This window comes from Lagopus muta, chromosome 1 (genome assembly GCF_023343835.1).
Source record: "Lagopus muta isolate bLagMut1 chromosome 1, bLagMut1 primary, whole genome shotgun sequence".
Taxonomy (NCBI): Eukaryota; Metazoa; Chordata; class Aves; order Galliformes; family Phasianidae; genus Lagopus; species Lagopus muta.
The window spans coordinates 123,786,459-123,809,235 of record NC_064433.1 but is presented as its reverse complement, the minus strand read 5'-3'; the positions used below and the strand labels follow the sequence as shown (position 1 = coordinate 123,809,235).

The window sequence follows — 22,777 nt, the reverse complement described above, 5'->3', positions numbered from 1 at the left end:
CACAAAACTAGGAGGCATTAGGACAGAAAAAGAAAGTTTTCAGTGCAGATACTTTCCATATTACCTATGCTATGTATTTCATACTGATGGTAAATGCTTTTTTAATCTATTGCCCCTTCCCTATTGTCTAGAAAACCTCAAAAGTGTATTTCTTATTCCAAAGCACAAGTATTCAGCTATGTATGACTACAGAGGACATTTGCTGCAGTTCAGCCACCAAAATCTACACAAAGGCTTTGCATTAAGATTTTTCTAAAGAGAACTACCCAGTTTTCTCAGGCTTTGAATGCAATGGACCCGAATCTCAAAAAGAAGTAAGTGCCGTGACAGTGAAAACATGAGCATCCACTGTTTTATTATTGTCACAGACAAAGCCTCTTTATTGTTTGTGCTTCTTCAGGGAATCACTCTAACAGCTGAGTTCTGACTTTGCTTTCCCTCAAATAGCAGAAATGCTCCACGTATCTCATATAAAAAAGGATGGAGACCACACAGTGTCATTAAATTTAAGGAACCTCTCTTGTAGACACAGTCTGAACAGAAACTTGAATTTTCATTACTTACAGTTTTCCCATTTGGCTTATTTCTTCTTGATAAGGCATAGGGGAAAAAAAAAGAAAGAAAAAAAAGATGAAAAAAAAAGATAACAGCAGGCTTTTTGCAGGTGCTGCCATCTTCTCTTCATTGCTTTTGCATGGCTGCTTTCACACTGATTTAAAATGTGTCTGACTGGTGTAAGCATTCACTATCTGTGCTAAGGATCTTTCAATACACAACTTTGTTCAGGTGATTGCATAGCATAGCTATAAAAACACCCAATAAGACACAAAAACAATTTTTGGTTGAGAAGTTTCTGCTGAGATTTAGCCTGCAGCATATCTTTAGAAGCAGCTAGAAACTGAACATTTCCATTACAAACAGAAAGCAAAGGAGGCAGCAGTTTGAGGGCTATGCAATTATAGGGAAATGTCTTCCCCTCTTTGAATAGCCAAAAATGATTTTGCAGCAGTGTCCAGAATTTGCTTCCTATGACGTTCGGTGAATTGAAAATAAAACCAAACCAAACCAAAAGACTGAGGTACAGATGTTATAAAACTGCCTACAAGCAAAACCTATTTCCTTTCCCCTCTCCCTTGGATAATTGTTCCAATTTTTCCTCCAGCTGAATTCAGATTATGTTTCTGCATAACAAATGAGAGCAGCTTCATGGTATTGACTAAATAATAGATGCTTGATCATATACTTCCTAGAAGAGATGAGAAAAATGTCCAGAAACAATACTGAAAGTGTTAAGAAAAAAAATAACTGGCAGAAGAGTCTCACACTCAAATTTGTGCCTAATGTCAATTATTGTCATGATCTAAAACACCTGCAGCAAACTCATGTTTTCCTAACAGCGAAGTGCCTTGCAAACTCGCAGTTCCAATTTTACAATGGTGGTTTTAGAAGATTTGTCCAAGGTTCTTACAAGAAATTTCAGTTACCAGCAAAATTCTGCAGCAGTGGGACCCCAGCTGCTGCAGAGGGCTTATACATGGGCTGTTAATGTATGCCATTTAACTTCTTTTCCCCAGCCATCTTCCCCATAACTGCAAAACAAAGCTGCTTTCCTGACACACAGCTGTTTTTATGGACTCTTTAGAGACACATGCTGATTGAACCACATGCTAGAGGGCTCCCTCACTGGGTGAATGCCCATGGAATTTATAGGTAATAATCTACCAGGTCTGGTTTTAATGCTTTATTTACAGGTTTTCTACAAATATTACAAGACGCATAAAAACTGGAAACTAGAACTACAAATAGGCTCTGAGCACTCTGATCTAGCTATAGATGTCTCTGTTCATTGCAAGTTGGCCCTTCCAAATCCCTTCCAACTCAAATGATTCTATCATTCTATGATTCTATGAAATAGTTATATTGAAGTTTAGAAGCCATTTCTATTCAATCTTCTCAGTTTGCACAGAAAACTGCATTTTATCATATGAATCAACCTATCATTTGTTACAACCAAGCCTGGTGATCCTCACAGAGGAGGAGTACTGGGACTCTGGGGCTCTGCACTCCCTCACACGCTGTGGAAAGATGCAGAAAGCAGCCTGGCCAAGTGTGAGGATGTAGACCTGCCATTATCTCCAAGGAAGGAAACAAAACTTTCCTGATGAATAGCTTGGGAAAAATCAGGAAAAATCAAGAAAGGACAAATGGAATTTCAGAGGAACGGAGAGTGCAAAAGCAAGGGTAAAAGAAAACATGTCAGGAATGGAACATGTCAGTATAGAGGGTAAAATCAATGTGCCTATGTGCTTCTAAATAAAAAGAAAGACTGGGGATAAAAAAGATTTTAAGTGTCTGAAGTGTGCAGTTCTCAGGGTGTGGCTCCCACTGAGAAAATGGGATTTTTTTAATTAAGTGTTACCATAAACTAAGCGTTAGCACAGACCATACTTTCATATTGGGCACAAACTCAGTCATCCAGATTTTATAAAACACTTAATAATATCTCAGCTTCGCTTAAAGCAGTAAAGACAAGTCTGGCTTGATTTATTCACTCAACTTTTCCTGCTGATAGGCCCAAAACCACTCACAGGAACCCAAGCCTGGAAGTGGACTCCTCCAGTCTCTCAAGATTAGATCCCACATCAGGATAAATCTTGTCACAAATTGATGAAGTCCATCTAAAAATAGTTAAGATTTACGTCCCCATTGCTGTGACGAAAGGCAGCTCCCGAGCCCCCTCCCTTGCTGCTGGAAATCATCCAGTTTCCAGAGAGTGCACATTGTTGACCAGTTCCTGCCTGCTAGTTTGAGAGAGAAGTGAAAATGGCTCTCTTTCTGAAGGGAACAAGCTTTAGTTTTAGGACAGGGAGTGACAGGATTTAGTTTTTGCTATAGATGAAGTTATAATCGTCTGATGAGAAGGATGTATGGTAAATAATGAATCTGCCATAAGTCTGTTGCTGGGAAGCCTTTAACAGCACACTCTGATGAGAAACAGTGGCACTGTAACAACATTTGGTTTGGCTGCTGAGGATGCATTTCTGCAAAAGACACATGCTCTGTTTGTTGTTCATTTCAAGAAACATCAGCTCCTGGTCCATATCAAAAGCCAAAAATGACATTCATTTTTCCTTTCTCGTGACAGCGTTGGGGCTTTTTTGTTTGTTTCCTGAGACCATATTTTTTTACAAACTTTTTAAAAAGTTAGTGTTTGTTTCTAGTTTCAACAAACACATGTTAATTAGAACAATTGTTTTTGATGTACCCCTTAATAAAAATTGAGTAACTTTAACCTCCTGCTCTTCTTTGTTTTTCAAAGTTCATGTTATTTGGCATAAAACTCCCCAGGCTTCTCTTGCTGGGTTTTAAACTCTGAAAATATAAACCAGCACTAAAATAATTTTAAATTAGGTAATGTTAATCTAGCAGATTTTACAGTGCACTACCTATATTTTTAAATGCCTGAAAATGGCATTAACTATATTTTACGTCATTATCTGTAATATATTGTATCAAAAAAGAAGAACACTGTGAGACCTCCCCTATAAAACTAACTGCCTGCTCAGTTTCAACCAGTTAATGAGTTCATATGGCAATACTAATATAATCATTGGAAACTTAGGCTTTTCTAAATATTTTCTGATTTTATATTTTTAATATTAACATTACAACAGCATATTGTTTGTTTCATTCTCTATTTTTGTTTGGTGATTTTTGGTATAGAAGAAGCACAAAGAAGAAGAGCACACTGAATTTTAAATTCTAGGTAAGCCTCAGCATCTCGAGTGTTTGAGATATACGCATCATATCTGAAGTTTTCACATAGTTCTGGAAAAAACAGATAGCCTCAGAGTTTACTTCTACATCCCCACTTGCCTGATTTCCAGTGATGCTTAGGTCCAGGGTTTTGACTGAAGCTCATTTCTTAATATTCAGCTAATTTAAATGCTAATTAGACTAATTTGAAGAATAAGACGTGGTAGGAATTTATTAACATCTTTGCTGCTATTTCTTTACATCTACAGAGAAATTTTCTAAAACAGGACTCAAGGGGCAGTAGCACATCTGTTACAAGTTGAACAAGTTGGATTTTTTTGTAATAGCAAATCTTACAGCTGGAAATACAGTGCAGAGGAGGAGGAACAATTTAAATTTTCTGTATCTAGCACATCTTGGATATATGCCATTAATGTAGAGGAGGCTTTATGCTGTCCTGGGCTCATCTGCTTCATACTTTTTGCTCTGAGTTTTATACTTATATTGGAAGAAAATGTGTCTCATCTCTGTCTCATTATCTGCAACAGTCATCCCATCCGATGCCACATTTATTCTGTAGGATGTTATTGCTGTGTATTATAAAGAGCTCAAATCCACTACCTCAAGTCTAATCTTGTGATAACTTTCATGGTTTTGTAGAGCCCCACTCTACTGAGTGGCTCTACAGGGGTGATAGGCCAACCATCTGGTAGAAAAATGGATGCAGTGATCTCTTTGGAATATCAGTCTTGTGTTTTTTTAGTTTGCTTATTGTTGTTGTTTGTTTTTATTGCTCCAACATCTGCCATTGCCACTGTCTTTAAGTATGCATCCTTTAAGACACGACTTTGAATCTACTCACAAGCAACAATTGCTCTTGGGCCTAGTTAGGTAACTGAATTTTGACCTGAAAAAGAAGTCCTACAGAGATCTGGCAGGTGGCTGTGTTAAGGCAATGTATGTCAGAATTAACTTTCTGCCCACCATACTCCTGTCTCAAAGCTCTGGGTTGAGACTACCTTCCTCACCCAAATTCCTGAGGACTATTCTCCAGGTAATGCTGACAAAGAACCTGGCTTCCTTTTGCATGCATAGACAGCCATACTCAACATTACTATTATTATTATATGCAGCTAGGCATATGCTGCATACTCTTCTCTGAATAAATAAGGTTGCTGTAGTAATCATAACGCAGGCAGGAATGAAATGTTCCTGTGTTGAAGCCTGTCAACAGACAGTATTGTAATGCAAACAAAACCCCAAGATTCTTCACTGAAAAAATAGGTTTGCTATGCTAATTTGGCTAGCAATTAGCTGCTCAATTGAAAATACCTTTGCTCTGTGATTGAGGTGTAAACCACCACTATTTATGTTGTGATTCTCCATTTTGTGTTCTCTGATTTCTGCTCCATGTCATTTAAAATCGAGTTTAGCACTTATGGAAACTGACAGCACAGCAAATCATTAGCACAGTGTATCTCAATGAATTTCATATCTGTCAAGATATAAGTGGACCTCATGAGGTTGACCCTTTCCTGGTCTCCTAATATTCTTCATCAACAATCTTCCTGGAGGAGGGGGGAAAATATATTTTATAGGTAGTGTGTGCCGCTTGGGACTCATAGCTGAGACTGACAACAAGGAAAGCATTGGTGACCACTTTGATGCTATGGGTATATTTGTATAATTTTAATGACAGAAAGCATAATGACAGTATTTCATGCTGTCTTCTCAAGTTTTTATAACATGGAAGCTATTTGTTCATGGTGGCTCACTGACCGGAATGTACTTTAAGAAGCTGAGAAGGTCTCATAGAGTTGGAAAATGTAAAAAGAGAACTGCTAAAACAGAGTCTGTTTTGGACTCTCTTTTCTTCCTATGCAAGCTCGCATTGTTAAATTAGTCTGTGATAATTTTAATTTGCATATAGAGCAGCAGTCCCCACAGGGCCATCTCAAGTATCCTCTAGATTTGGAGGTAATTTGAATCCAGGTCCTTCCTTACTGTGCTATCCTCAGGCAACTCAAAGACTTGTAGGCATCTTTATTCTTTGGAAGAAAAATATATTTCTTACATGACTTTTGAAGGCCACATCTGTATTTAGATACTTAATTCTGATTTTAAAAGTAATCAGTGGCAGACAGAATGCATTGTGGGTCTGGGCCTTACTATTTCTTTGCCTTAGTTTTCCATCAGTACATATTATTCTGCCTTGCAAAGGAGCCAAGCAGATAAGCATTCTACAGATATTGAGTGGTGTACCCAAGTTTAGCAGTGTTGATGGTCAAGCAAACATAAAATCGTAATTTAAAGGGAACAAGAATGAATGTAAAGAGGATTAGCTATAATGGGAATACCATTTAACAGTGAAAAAGTTCTGTTTATCATGACCTTAATTTAGTTTTGCACTTTTTGTTTAAAACTTTTCTGAAAGCTCAAAGTGAATGTAATTCAGTTTACAAGTTTTTCAAATTCAGGTCAGTACTCACTTCTACATGTTGACAGGTCTGAATGAGTTTTGCCAGAAGAGTTTCCAGTTCAGTATTCCTCTTAATAAGGTTGGTGAGGTTACTCTCCAAATTTTGCTGTATGTAAGAAAGAAAAAACAAATTAGTATTTTGAAGAATTTAATGCTAAGGGAAACAGTTGAAAAGGGGTATATTTTCATAATCTGAATTATGCAATTACAAAGGTATAAACGTGACATTGATTTTGGCAGAAAAAGGCAAAAAAGCAGAAAGTTCAAGTGTCAGTTCATAAAAAAATAGTTTCTGAGGACCTACTGAAAACGAGGTTAAGATTTAGTCAGGGACAGAAGCAGAGGATTAAGGAGAAAAGCAGGAAGGTGAAAATACTTTGCCAATTAAAAAAATGAAACTTTGTCTGAGACCATTTATTTTGTTCCCTGCTCTCAGTCTAACAGCTAAATTTAAAAACCTGCTGCTAAATGAGGCCTTCTAGCATGTCCTCCTTTGGGACTGAACTTGTAAGGGCCCAGCAGTGCATCAGCACTTGCTCCTTGGAATTCACAGTGCTGAGGGAGGGGGTTAATCTAAATGATTTAATTCTCTACTTCCCTGGAGTCTGATTTTTGAATAAATAAATCTAAAGAAAGCCACCATGGCCAGGTACAAGAAGGAAGTATCTACACACTGATTGTGCCTTCACTAATTATTCTTTAGAGACGATATGTGGCTTGTGCCTGTGTTTATCTGCTGATTACAGCCACAAATAAGCATCTCACAATTTGTGAGCTTGGAGCTTTCTACCTCTCAGGCTACATCCTGGCTGCTGTGCAACTGCATGTCAGATTGAGATCCTGAAACAAATGGTGTAGCCTCCTCCCTCCCTGCTGTACCACAGGAAGGAAATCCAAGCTCGAGTGGTCATGGTGGCTGTGATCTACTTCCTGATCTGGCTGCTCTGGGACCAGGACCATGCAGTGTCCTGTGGGACCAGCAACTACTGGCTATTTGCTTTTCAACGTACATCCTGTGATAGCTGTTGGTTTACATATAAGTCCATCTTCTGGAAGTGTAAAATGCAAAGTTTCCAGACAGACAGAAAATCCTGTAAATATAACTTCAGTTAACAGACTGGGAAAAAAAAATAATGAAAAAAAAAACAGTCCTGGCTGTGAACACTCATATGTTTTAGTAACTTCATATGCATGCATTTCATATTGAAAACACTGAGGATAGCTGATGCGTGAAGCTTTTCCTCATAGCTGTTTTTCTATTTTTCCTATTTAAATGTGAATCCTTTACAACCATACAGTCCCTTATAGCCTTTGCCTTCTAATTGTACGATGTCCTCCAAGAAGTCCCCACTAAAGCAATCTAGACAGTGCTAAACAAGAGTATCAGAACCGAGCCCTTCCCATAAGGGCCACAGTGTCTCTGCAGAGCTCTAATTAATTTCACCCCTGCTCATCTTTTTGTTAATGGGCTTCCCTTCTCCACACTACTACTTTTCTCCCCAGTATATCTTTTTGGTCACTGAAGGCCCTTCAGCTGCCACTACCATATTCTCATCCTTCCGTCTTGATGACACCAAGCTGAGTGGTGCAGTTGACGTGCTAGAGGGAAGGGATGCTATACACAGGGACCTGGACAGGCTTGAGAGGAGGGCCCACGCCAACCTCATGGAGTTCAACAAGTCCAAGTGCAAAGTCCTGCTCCTGGGTTGGGGCAATCCTAAGCACAAATACATTCTGTGCAGAGAATGACTTGAGAGCAGCCCTGAGAAGGATTTTTGGGTGTCAGCTGATGAAAGACTCAAGATCATCTGGCAAAGTGTGCTTGCAGCCCAGAAGGCCAACTGTATCCTAGGTTGCATCAAGAGAAGTGTAACCAGCAGGTCAAGGGAGGTGATTCTGCCCCTCTACTCTGCTCTTGTGAGACCCTGAGGTGGGGGGGGGGACTTTATAAGGGCATGCAATGATAGGACAAGAGGAAATTGCATTAAATAGGAAGAGGGTATGTTAAATAGGAAGATTTAGGCTAGATATTAGGAAGAAATTCTGTACTGTCAGGGTGGTGAGAACTGGAACAGGTTGCCCAGAGAAGTTGTGGATGCCTCCTCCCTGGAAGCATTCAAGGCCAGATGGGCCTGTGAGCAACGTAGTCTAGTGTGAGGTGTCCCTGCCTATAGCAGGGGTTGGAACTAGGTGATCTTAAAGGGCGCTTCAAACTCAAACCATTCTTTGATTCTATTCTATGATCCTCCTATATCCCCAGTGTCTCTGTGCACATATTTCAAATGAGTGTGCTTGTTTTCTGGCACTGTTCCCGACTATTTCACACTGTTTCAAAACACTCTTTTCTTTGCTCTCCCTCTATGCAGCCACGCAGTCTTTTGACTCCTTGTATTTAGCTACAACTGAATGAAGCTGGCAGTATTTCACTGCTGAACCATACACACTTTGGCATTTACCAGGGCTGATGCTGTAAACACTGGAGGAGCACTGTCCCATTAAAAAGAGTACAGGATTTAGATGCCTTTATGTATGTAAGTCATCAGAGCCATGATTAGTGTTTTTAACTTTGGCATTTTCTTCCCAGCACAACCTTGTCTATCACGTATCACAAGCTCTGGCTGTAAAAAATGCTTTCTACACTGCATTTATTTTATAGCTCATTAAAACAAAGTGTAACAAGAACAGCAATTCTTTACAGAACAGTTTGAATCGTATCTTACATATTTCCATAAGCTGTAATGTGAATGATCATTTAATTGCAAAGTCATTTTGCCATGCTGTTAGATGGCCCTCTACAGAGCTGAGACTCATATGCAAAGTCTAAAAACCATATACAATTACAGCATCAGATAACCTTTGTCTTTAGAACAGTTTGTTAAAGGGATCCAAAGGTGCAAGTACTCTTGAAATCATAATTATGTGTTCTCTTATTGCCTATATACTTATTGAGTACCTGATACAAAAGAATTAAGGTGAAAACTGTATATTCCTGGCAGCATTTAATTTCAAATGTATTGCTGGACATAATAAATGCTAAATGTTGGGGCAAATATATACTACAATAAAAAACTGTTCTCAAAACTGTTAGGGAATACTATCGTGATTTATAAAAGCTTGAAAGTTTCTTATACAAAGGCCATTAGTACATGAAAAGTAAGCATTTTTCACTGAAACAGAAATTTATTTACCTACAGATTTTATTTTAAGTCTGTTACATAAACATTCTAGATTTTGTGGTTGGACTAGATAATCTTTAAGGTCTTTTCCAACCTGAGTGATTCTATGATTCTATGATTCCATTATCTGCTCAGTGAATATAAACATGAGGCAATATATTATTATGGCTGCAGATGAGTCTCCTGATGTCCTTCACATTTATTAATTGTAAAATTAGAAGAGAACTATTATACACAAATATAACTTACAATGCTCCTGAGATCTTAAACAGTGTCATTCTCAAACTGGAAAGTTTTGGACTTTGTTTCATTGTAGTTTGGTAAGCAAGAGCTTGGGGTCTTTAGAGGTAAATAATTATCAGAATTTTGTTGAACTTTTGTTGAAGAACATCAGTTTATACTAATGCTTTACTAAATAATAATAACCTGGTAGCTGATTTCTGAAATTAATGTCAGTCTTTTCAGTTTCACTAGGGCAAGTACAAAATAGCAGAAGTTAAAACTGGACTGTCTTGAAAGTTGCTAAAATTCAGTCCACTATAACAGTAAATTCACTTGGATTTTTCTTCCTCTAGTTCTTCTCCCTATTCCATGCATGTACAGATCATAACACTACCCTAACTACCACGCAGCATTGTTAAGAAAGTATATTCCTACACTATCATGAGCTAATGTGAAAATGAGATCCAGAATAAGCTCATTGAAACTATCTTTCTTCCTCCCAACTAATCTTCTATGGCCATTCTCAAAAGTTAACCAAGTTACAACTATGTTTTTGGAAATTTCCTGGCTAGATCATAATTTTTGAAAAAATTCTACCTGTGTGTCCTTATCTCTTTTGTCACTTGCCAATTTTGTTTGCTAAAACCAATCTTGGAAATTTGAGGGATGTTTTTGAATAAGCTCAAGAGTTATACATTTACTCTGCAAACAGACTTCCAGCACATTAACTCAGTGGATGCAAGCTGCTTGAAAAAAAAAAACAAGCCAGGCTGAATGCTTCCTGACTTATTAATGCAGAGCTAGCTCAAGATCTTGAAATTCCATGTGTGCTTTGCAGCTGTTTTTTACAATACCCAGCACAAAGTGAAGAAAATGCTTACTGTCCATTTAGCATGGTGTGACAATTGTACAACAACATCCTATAATCTGGGGATAAATCCAAGTAGACAGATTCACAGATGTAACTGAAAAGGACATTTGAGGATGATGTTTCATTTTGATGCTGCATGCCTACAAAATGATATGATCCAGGGAATGGAATCTGAAGTTAGAAAAATTCATGCAAAAAAATAAAGAAAGGCAAGTCATGACTGGATGTCTTCCTTAAGCTGCTGTCTAGCCCACACTGAAGTATTGGTCTTTTTGCAGTAATGATTGCGTGAGGTTCATGCCCTGATTGAAGTGAGAGGTCAGACTAGATGATCATAATGGTCTCTTCTGGCCTTTAAATCTATCAGTCTATGAAAACCAAATGTGAACCCATGCCCTTTGCCAAATTAACAGTCTCACGCAAAGCACTGCTTGTCTAAAATAGGAAGGTAGCACAAACAGCTAGTCCTAAGCTACTACATGGGTTGAAAATACTGTCAAAATAAATTAATGTAAGTCTCTAAAGAATAAAAATGCTGAGTTGTGTACTCCTGCCTTATGTGACAGCAGAGAGAGCAACAACATCCCCGAGAACTTCTCAGTGACGTTTTTCTGCTCCACAGAAAATGTCTGTTCAAAGGGTCACAACAGAAAGCTAAAGCTATCAGCTACAATGAGATTTTCCTGCTATTACTAAGTATAAGTACTCATTAACATTCTCCACTTAAGAGATTTCTTTACCTTTATGAATTTCTTTTGCTCATGGAGTGCTTTTAGAATTGTTCCTCTGAGACTGCAGCACATGCTATGACTCAAGTACTGGAACGGTCCTTTGCAACAACAGTGCTGTTCATTATTTACATCAAAAATGTCATGATCAAAGCCTTTTGATAAAAAACTTTGGCGACAGTTTGCAGCTTCTGACTTGAGTAAGGTATGTTGGATGGGGACCTGAGCAGCCTGATCTAGTGGGTGGCAGCTGGAACTGGATGGTCTTTAAGATTCCTTCCAATCTAAGCCATTCTGTGATTTTGTAGTTTTATGATTGTTTTGAGGTTAACTCCTAGTTTAAAGAAAAAAACAACTTCAGATGTCTTCTGAACTTACCAGAGCTCCCTATAGTGGAAACTAGGTATAGGTTTTGCAAGAACCACAGCCACCTTCCTACCATTCCTTTACAAATGACCAAACTGAAACAGAGATCACATATTTTCATACTTGGTTGGTGTGACCAAAAGCCACACAGTTACACAGCAGTAAAAGAGAGAGATTAGAATAAAGCACCACAAAACAGAAGTGGAATCAAATCCCATTTTAGTCAAATTAGCAGGGGAACCAGAGCAGTGTTGATATGGCAGATCAGTCTTTAGGATACGCAGACTCTCTATAGATTGTAAATACATACCCCATTACTAACAAAGTCCATGTAACCACATTTTCACTGTAACTGTTTTTCTCCTAAGTTAATAAAGTTATCCTTGCATGTGCTCCAGTTACGTTTCCACCTTGCTGTGGTGACATACCCTATGAACCAGCCCTGCTGCCTCCAGGACTTGCGTCTAATCTATTAAAAAAGTTGCCAATCAATTCCAGAAGAACTGCCAGAATATTAAGAACGATTTTGAACCAGGTTTTGGGGATATGAGAGTTTAATGTTTCCTTTGGTGTTTTTTATTTAAATGGACATGCCAGGCACACGTGGAAAAACTTAAGCTAATTTTCATTCTCTGTACTTGTCCTGAAACAGATGACTGCTCTTCCATAGGATATACATGCTTGACTCTGTATTTCTTCAGCTAGGGAACGGTAACATTTGCAGTTAATAGCAATGATTGACCTCAAGTCTCAAATGTGCAGAGTTTGACAACTGTACTCTACATTTCCAAGTGAAAAGAAATAGCAGCTATGATGTTGATACACTCCTGGGGACTATGCTTTTTACCTCAAGTGATTACTGTATATCACAAGGAAAGACCCCTGAGATACTGCACTGTTAATTAATTGTCCAGGACTATTTTTATTAAAAGTGCAATAAAAAGAGCTTCAGTTGAAGCCACTATGGCTTAAATAATGTTAACTAAATTAGGTCTGTTTCCATATACCACAGGAATGCTGCTTATTACTTTATTAACTCTTATTTAAAATGGGACTTTGGGAAAGTAAATGAAATCCAAGTATTTCAGATTCTTGAGCACATCAAATTCTTAATAACCAAGAAGATAACACTCCAGGGAAAACCTCCACTTGTTCTCTCACTTCTCTGCAAAGCCATGCCCTCAGTATACCATGGATGCCTGCCATTTGCAGCCACAGTTCTGGCCTTGGTTTCAACTAGAGGTGCCACACTAATTTGCTTCATGAGTTGCTATGCTACAACGCTCCTTAGTCTTCACTGCTCTTCTGTTCCACAGAGCATAACAGAAATTTCACAGCTGTGGTCTGTGGAGAAAATGACAGGATGAGAACCATATATAGCACACTATAGCAAAAATTTTTCTTTGATGTGATGAAGTAGGTTTTGGAAAGAAACAATATATATGCTTGAGAACTGTTTTAAATGCAATAAGAAGCATGATTATAAGGGGCACAGGCCAAGAGAACTGACACTGATTAGATATGTGAATTTGACATATAAAAAAATAAAATGGGAAGGGGAGGGGAAGAGTTGTTTTCTCGGGGCATTCAAACTTATTTTGTCCCAAGTTATACAGTGACAAAACTGACATTAGGACAAGTAACATTTTTTTAATAGATTCCCATTTCAATCAAAATATTCTGAGATATACAAACACTGGCTTGGCTGGGATCTTGGGAGGTTAGTTCAGCCCTCTGTCTAATGAATCAGTAATCAAAGAACTATAATAATAATCAGGAAAAGAAATATAAACATTTGAATGAATTTTAAAACTACATCAGTGTTGGGCTGATATGTGAGCTATTCAAGGTGTGCAAAACTGTAGATAGATTTGAGGCCCAACTATACAGATATTTTTTCTTGAATGTAGTATTCAAACTGGAAGTTGAAACGTTAAAAGAGCACAGCAAATACCAGGCAAGCTGAATTTAAAGAATGTCATTAAAGACTTACTGAGGAGGGCTGAGTGGTTCTTTAGCTCACTTTTTTCCCTATTTGCTGATCTTGTACGGTAAAAGGGGTTAAGGGGAATTGAACCATTGTACAACTTTCCTGCAGCATCCAGACTGCATCTGCTTCCAGACTCCTAAAACATGGGATAAACTTGAAACCAAGTTCCTGCTCATGAGATGTCTAATCTAATCTTGAGCTAGCAAGATATGGGAAGTAGTCATCACAAAAAACGAAGCTCTGAGTTTTGCACATAATTAATGAGAGACATTTATAGGAAGAGAAAGTAAAAACTCATCTGAGGAACCACAATTTATGCAGTTTTATTAAAGTCCCAGCTTCTACAGATGTCTGCCTCAACAGTTTTTGAAAGCTTGTATTTTATTTGAGAGGTTACATTATGGAAAAAAAAAAAAAAAGAAGCCTGTTTTTAATCAGTCAATAAATATTACTGCATTTTGTAGTTGAAAAATTCCACCTTATCTAGCCAAGCATGTATAAAAAGCAATACAGAATTACATCAAACTAGCAGGTTAGAAAAGACAGATAGGCAAGTAATAGACAAGGTTAACATGGTGATTTGGTTTGCGTTAGGTAGGAGACCCATGGAGTTGTCCTAAACCCTGTTTAGCTTTTTCTGCTGGTCTCTGACAAAACTGCCATTTGAGGGAGCTGAAGCCACTTGCTTTTATGCTTCTCCATGATTAAGGCTGGAACTCTGCCTCTTGGCATGGTTGGAAAGGATGAGATGCCTGTAGGCACACCCTAGCTTTGTCTGCTACTAGTGAAGCATTCTGAATAGATTACCAGAAGGCATTTATTCAAGAAATGCGACTATCTGTGCAGTGCCTTTAGTAAAGAAACCAGTATATGTGCGCACAAAACATATTCCCAGCTGTTGTTCCGGCTTCTCTTTAGGTGCCATATTGGCACCACTGTTAAGCCTAAGTGAAGCCAAAGTACAGCACCTCTTTTGAAGAATCAAAATTGAATCCACTGTCCAACAGCACGATAAATTAGGCAACTATCAACCAATTAGTCAACCAGAAGGACCTCTCCTTCTGACTGAGAGTGACTTAGGGGAATCATACTAAGCAAAGCACCATACACCATTATGTTTTACAGTACTTTTTCTGCTTAAAAATGATCCAGGATTTTGCCAATGATTATACCATGGGCTAATTCTTCCACTCAGTTGCACTCTAGTTTTGTGGAACTGAGATCATTGGTGGTTTAGTCTTTACCTTCCATGGAGTACGCCCCAGCTGCAATATGTTATTTGCAACAAGTGTTGGCATCCTTCCAGTTTAACGCTCATTCTGACACATGCTTTTCATGTCACAACCCACAGTTAGAGCTGGATCTAAACAAAGGTGTAAGTCTCTTTGTGTTTTCTCATTTGTTCAATTTCTTACTTAGTATACTAAAATTCTATACTATGTAGGTCAATCCGAAAGTAACGCCTCTTGTTTATTTCCATGGAAACCACATCAGATACAAAAAGCACAATAACACTATTTGAGAGAGCAAACTGTCAGCTACAAAACACCATTTTTCAAATTAATCATCACTATTAGCTATACATTTTTACCAGCAATGAACAAGCGCCTGCATGCCATGCTTGTAACAATCTGCACCAGTGGAGACACCCACTGTGACTGTCACCACTGCTGAAATGCACCACCCACCACCTCACCATGCTCACATCCACTGTCTGGTTCCAGAAACATTCACCAGGTGTCAACAGGTGCCATTTTTTCCTCATGGAGGAATACAATTCCACACCTTTGATTCATACGCACTCCCATGTCAGACACCATTCGGTCATTTTGTCCCTCTGCTGCCATCTGTCACACTGCAAAAACACGTAATGGGATACTGGTGGGAAGGTTCAAACTCTACTGCCATATGACCAACATCTGCCTCTGACTCCATGGGCCAACATAACAAAACAGGAGGTATTACTTTTGGAGCAGTCCTTGTAATTTCTCCTTCCCATCCTAAGATATTATTTTTCACTCTTTACTGGACTATACATTCACTCAAATTAAAATGCAATAACCAATTCAACGTTAATGCAACTATAATTTGAGGGGTCAATAACTCAAATACAGACTTTTATTGAACAGCCCCTGGCAAAATATGTTTAATGATTAAAAAAAAGGCTAGCCAAAAGCAAATGTCTTATGAAGACATGCAGATTTGCACAATTCTCTTATTCAACACTGCAGATAGTAACAGATGTGTTTCATTTGACTAATATGAACTAATCAATTAGTATGAACAAGTGAATTGCTTATTCTAGCAGGAACAATTGCAAGAGAACACTTCAAAGCAGTGTATTTTAGCTCAAGAAGATACGATTGCAAGATTGTGGACCATAAACTTTCATAGTTTATTTTTAGTACATTCTTAGGATAATACATCACTTACTGTATGCCAAACCAATAACATAACTGAAGCCAGTTCTACTTTGTCAATACTTGAGGTTGTGTCATTACACTCCAAATATTATTTTCTACTTTTTTTCTTCAGTTTACATACAGCTCAAAAGTGTATACAGTGTAAAACTTTCTCTCAGTAAGAGTCAGTGGACTGTGACAATACTTTCCTAGTAATATCACACACCTCTGGTCACTTAAGACATCTAAAACATAGCACTAAAAATAAAAATTCTGCTGTAGTTTGTCAAGAAGCTAGGTCACATCATATGAAATCAAAGGATGCTTTTAGTAAAAGAGTATGAATAGAAGCCAAAATGTGAGCACCTGTATCAATTCACACTTGTACTGTGTAAACACCGACTCTTCTATCACTGTTCCCATTTACAACATGTTATTTTACTCTGCAGCTTCTAAGTTGCAATTTTCCTTTGTTTTCTTCACATCTCAGATTATCAACTGAAAACTAGAACCCTCAGGAAAGAGCTACATGTTCCCTTCATGAAGTAATTACACAAATTTATAATATATCCACATGTGCTAATAGCTAGAGATTTTGAACACTTTACTAATAAAGGAGAACATGCTTTGTCTTTGGCCTTGGTTAGAACATTAAATATTCAAATTTACTAACACAAATTTGGCATCAGAAACAAGAGCATTTAATGCATAGAAATCTAAAGCTATACATTTCCTATAAATCGTAGAAATCCGTAAATGCTCAATTATGAACGAATATTTATGAATAACAGAGAATAAAACATCTAATTGCACAGCCCCTCTTCTAGAAGAACAAGCTATATTTGTAACCCAACTTTGAAGCCTTAGAAAGTTAAGAAAAATCATGATGATTTTAAAGAGTCATTTTTCTGTTGTCTCTTCTTCCTTCAAAATGCCAAGTTCTGAAACGATTTGTTCCTCCAGAGGAAATTGCATGTGACTAATGAAGCCTTTTAACTCACCTTTGAACAATCTACAAAGAATCTTAGATACTTTCATCTTACCCAGTCCAGCATATCTAAATTAGGGATGCAGAACTGAGCAGGTCTTATATGGCTTGTTCATCATCTTCACATCAGGTGGGCTAACAGTTGCAAAATGGAGAGCCAGCCTGCCTGAATCTTCCCATGTAGTCCTGGACACTCTTCTGTAGCCATTTATCACAACAGGCATTCAGGCAGTGAAAAATACATGCCCTTGTACTTTGTTGAAAAGACTAGCAACTAACTTAGAGAGATGTGCAAATCCAATTATTCCTGGAGAAAGAGAGGCAGAGATCTTAACATTTCATTTGACACATTCAGATAACGCAATTTATGCAGACTTCCTCCGGACAAATTATTCATTTAATTTATCACAGCCTTTGAAGTTTTCCCTACTATCAAGGGTAACAAACTTTTTCCATTAAAAATATGAGCCAAGGTTGATGACGTAAGTATGCTTTTCAGAATACTTAGGGAAGATATGAAAATTTTACAGCCTATGGAAGTATTCATTTTGGGTCTTTAATGAACTAATTGAGATTTTTATCTCAGACAAAGTTTTCTTGGGAGAGAAGACATGGACTTGATTCACACAGTATTACTTCATGTTTGTAGTAATGAACAGTCAGGACTACAGTCTCTGCAAGAAGCACTTTCTCTTTGGCTACATAAAACATGCACAAAGTAGCACGCACTTACACGGGCACTCTTCCATGCCCTGTGATGTGCAAAAAATTGCTCTGTACAAAGTACAAACGTGGAAGGCGAATAAAGTCTCTTCTGGTGTTTCTACGTATGATTAGCAATAGCATTTCGAAGTCTCACAACACTGATTTAAGGCTGAGTCTGATTTCATACATTCAAAAATTTATAAAACATTCCATGAAAATTAGTCTTTAATTTCCTTCATTAGGTACTAAGTACTTTTATTAGTTAAAGAGCTGTTTCTGTAATCAAAGCTTTACTTAATTTAATTACTGGCTCTGTGTGTATGCACAGATACGGGTGTGTTTTAGCAAATCCTGGAGTAAAATCAGGCTACAGATCAGCCTGTAGCATACTGTTGTAGTATACTGGACTCTCTGTACTTTGGTATGATTTACCCAATTTTATTTCAATTGTGTTGAGCATTTTCAATCCTCTTTGTGAATACTGTAGGGTCATGTAACAACCAAAAGTGAGCTATGAATGGGAAAGGAGAAACAACACCTATTTCCTGCTGTCCTGGTCCACTCTTTCATTTTTCTCCAGGATTTTGGAAAGCAAATCCTAGCAACACTTGTCAGACCTCAGGGCATTACACTCTTCAGCCAGAGAGGCTTTGATTCGTCTTTTCTGCACAAACGCCTGCTTGCTCTGTGCACAAACGTGCAATTTTGTGAGATGGCCAAGAAAGTAATTGTGCAAATAGCCAAGGAAGTGCCAGGAGGACTATGCCATACATTGCTTGCATAACTGATGTCAAGAGCAGATCTATTTCTCCAATTGCTCCACTATTTCTATTAGCGTATACATTTTACAGTTACATGCTGACAGGAAAGCAAGTTGATGTCAGTACGCCTTTCACTTTATTGTAGCTGTTGATGCAGGATATGGGAATTACACTTGGGAAATTGTATATTCTAGATAATATTACTGAATATTGAATATTGAAATGACAGCTCCATTAACTTGCTATTTTTTATTTTTTTTTTTACAATTGTTTCTGCCAGAGCACTTCCTATTCCACATACTTACAGTTTAGAACTAACTTTTATTCAGGATTTGTTAATTAATAAGGATTTAATTATTCTTCACATTTCAATATCTTAGTTATTTCTTGCTTCCGTAAAATATGTTTGTTCTCAAAACTAACATAACAGAAATAATAGAATCATAGAATTGGTAAGGTTGGAAAAGACCACTAAGATCATCTAGTCCAACCACCATCCCATCACACCATGCCCACTAACCATGTCCCTCAGTGCCACGTCTGCATGGTTCTTGAACACATCCAGGGAGGGTGACCTCACCACCTTCCTAGGCAGCCTGTGCCACTGCCTCATCATTCATGCAGTACAGTGCAGACACTGTGTGCCAGAAAAGCAGGCTTGCATTGACAAGTAAGCTGGGAGCTCAAGATATTAAATTTTTGTTCGGGATAGTAAATGTAAGTTTGATATCAAGCTTTTGCTATATATTTTGCAATATATACATGACTACCAACAACAACAAAAGCAATAATTCAAAGTTATCTAAGTTTAGTGTAACAGAGGTACACAGCTCTCTACACAGTTTGTTTATGCATGGTCAAAATGAAAACTTACTGAATAAACATTCTCAATTCATGCTTCTAAAACTAGCACCTAGAGACATTTTATGAAGAACTGCTTTCCTGCTGTTCAATGTTAGTTTGAAATGGCATGTCTGAAAAGACAGGTAATTCCTGTTGGGTTTGTCCAGAATCTTGAAGGCTGTAGATTCCCTTTAAGAAACATGCACTGCGGTATGTCTCTAGCTGCTGGATACTTTTCAAACTAAATAGAAGTCTGGTTTGTTTCATTTTGCAGAGTTCTCCACAGGTACCTTCAGAGATGGCTTAGGTACAAATGAAATTTTACATCTAAAATGCTTCTGAGGCGCAGGGTCAAACAACTAGCACTGAAATCAAACATGAATGAAAGGAATCACCATAAAAGCACAGCATCTGACACCACAACATAGAGATTTTCTTTAAAGAAACACTGCATTTGATAAAAGAGCTGTTCATCCTAAAGCTTGTAAAACAGGCCCTGGGGGTCCTGATGGACAAAAGTTGACCACATGACCTCACGGCCAAAGTGATTCCTTGTCATCTTGAAGTGGTCAAATGCTGGCACAGATTGCTTAGAGAGGCTGCTGGGGCCCATCCTTGAAGATATATCAAATACTTAGTCCCTTTGTAAACTGCCCTCATTGTTTGTTTAGTTGGACAAGATAACCTTCAGAGGTTTCTTCCAAACTAAATCATTCTATAATTCTGCATGGATATCAAGTTTCAAGAAATAATACAGCTTCTGGGTAGTACACAATTCTAGAAAGATATCATCACCTTGTGATCTTTGACAAAGAATAAAATTGTAATTTATTAAGGGATGATTTCAGCTTTTGGAATGATCTTCAGAAATGATTAATGCAGAACTAGAACTCAAAGTCAGATACTCAGCCTTTGCTGACTATCATGTATGCTACCTGATTTAGTGGGTGGCAACCCTGCTCACAGCAGGGGGGAGCTGGACATAGATGGTTTATAAGGACCCTTGCAATCCAAGACATTCAGTGATACAATGATACTAAATGTTTTCTTTTTGTTGTTTGTTTGTTTGTTTGTTTTCCTCTGATCGGGCACTCCAAGCAAGGGTGGAAAAGTTGTCACCTCATTTTCGAGACTTGATCAGTCAGCAAGCGGTACCAGACAATTGTTACTTAGTTCTCCTGATGGCACGAAACTTCTGAAGAGCTTTAATTTAAAAACCCATCAATTAAGAGAACAGATTCAACTCTGCTTTTAACATTTGCTTGCTCAACATGAAGGCTGTAGGGCAAAAGGAAGAAAAATCTTAAAATGTGTAGATTGCTTCACAGAGGAGTACAAATTAAATTAAGAGATCTCAGTATTTGGTGTTAGAAAGGAGTAAAGAAAAGAGCATTGCCTAAATGACTTGCACACTTCATATAATTCTTGTTCCTGTTTCTCAGTTTTCCCTGAATAGCTTGGCTGCCTATTTTTTCTCTTTTCCATTAAATTGTTGTTCTTAGTGGTTTTTTGTTTGCTTGTTTTTTTGTTTGCATGTTTCCTGTCAAAATGCTACTGAGGTGAACTGAAATAATTAAATCTTTCAAAAGTTTACAGTACATGTCTTCTACTTAGGACAATTAAAGAAAATATGAAAGAAACAGAAACAAAATGCTATATAATACTTTGTGCTGAAATAATACACTAATTAAATAAAAATGCAAACTAAAAATTGCATGCTCTTCGTTTGTCCTTGAAGGTCTTGCAAAAAGCATTTTCAGTTCAGTCCCACAGTTTTTAAAATGTAAGTGCTATTCTGGATGTAATTAGACATTTTGATACTAACAATGGAGTTTATAATTTCACACCAGGCTGATCACCACTTAAATCATTTATTTCAGCTCAATACATCCCCTCTTAATTGGAATGTTTTGCCAGCAGTGTTCCCATTAGGACACAGTCATGTCATCATGACCATTAGGCTCAGCTTCTCTGGAATACAACCCAGGAAACAGCCATCTGAAAATAGCCATATTGGTAGCGCAGATACATTAATGGATAACTTCTTGTTCAACAGTGGGGTTTAGGTGAAATAAAAGAATTAGTATGTAAAAGTTTGCAGTCTGTTGCACAGTAGATCAAATTCTGCAATCACAGTGGTAATGCCTGACTTCAGAAATCTGTGAATTTATTACACCTGCCTGCAGCAAGCGTTAAAAAGTAGTTGTTTTGCTATACAAAAGGGCTAAATTCTGCCATCACCTGAATGATACGTGTACCATACATGGCACACTTATTATCACAGCACTGAGCAGGGCTACTCAAGCCAAATTATAATATTCTGGTAATGATTTCTCCTACCCGATGACCCATGGCGGGGTCATATTCCCCATGTAATAGCAGAGGGTTTGCTTTGCTTCCCTGGCATTCTCTGCTCCCCTCCCATGAGTACCCACTTGCTTGTGCAAAGAACTAATTAAAATGAAGCAAGTTCCACAGTTTCATGAGAGACAGAAAGTTCAGCAAAGGCATGGGATCTGGTAGGCTAGGAATAGATGACAAGTGATCCTGGTGAGGCTGGAAATGATTCTGGTGCTGGGAAGAAAAGGTGACGGAGTCCTGAAAAAGAGGAGTGAGAGAAGAGAGACATTTGGGAGTCAGGTGAGCTGGAAGCCCCTCTGAAAGTACAGCCAGAAAGAGTGAAATGGTAAAATAAAGAGTAGATTCTAGAAATAATAACTAGAAATAAGAAAGGGCTAGAGGAGATTGAGCATTAAATTGGCAGGAGATAGAAGTATAACCAAAGACCGATCAGGGAAGGCTGGCACTAGTTAGAGGCCAATCAGCAAATGGGAACTACTGGGTTGAGGCAATAGCTGGGATTGGAAAAATAAATCCAGGGAGACTGAGCTACTAGGGCAAGACACAGGACTGAGGAGCAGTGAGCTGAGCAGACCAGCAGTGTGGAAGAGGGGTCTAACTGAAAATACAGCATTCCTGAAGGTCTAAACAGAATGGCATCCAAAGGAAAAGGATTAGAATATATATGGTTGTAGAACCAGGGAGATGGTACTCTCAGGACACAAATGCTGAGGATATACAAAAAGGATCTGAGAAGGAAAGGAGACAGGGAATGCACATCAGGAAAGGGGAAGACTGAGCTTATCAGAAGAAAATGGGAATAGAAATTAGCCTCCCACTGAAGCGGAGGTCTCTAGATGAATAATCTTTGCAAGCTTAATAATGGTCTTTGTGTGGACTTGTATTCACAGAGAAAAAACCTCAGCTCCAGCGAGTATTTCCACAGTTCTCAAATGAACCCTAAGATATCAGCTGAGAAACACAATTGTACATTACAACAGCTTCATATAAATGAAACCAGTAGAGGCAACACTCTGTTTTTAATTGTTTCTCACATTTCTTTTCTTCAAACTTGGGAATTCTGCTTATACACAGAAAGTAAGAAGTAAAAAACATTAGCAGTTCAATGATTACCCCTGGAAATGCTTCT

General features: G+C 38.0%; 1 protein-coding gene across 7 annotated transcripts in view; it reads right to left on the bottom strand.

Moving 5' to 3' along the window:
* The window catches only part of MID1 (midline 1), a 248,068-nt gene that overhangs the window by 47,195 nt on the left and 178,096 nt on the right, over positions 1-22,777 (bottom strand). For all 7 annotated transcript variants that reach the window (XM_048951145.1, XM_048951186.1, XM_048951170.1 and 4 more), the window contains one exon: positions 6,246-6,341. In XM_048951145.1, coding sequence (XP_048807102.1) covers positions 6,246-6,341 — 96 coding nt within the window. The remainder of the gene's footprint in view (positions 1-6,245; positions 6,342-22,777) is intronic.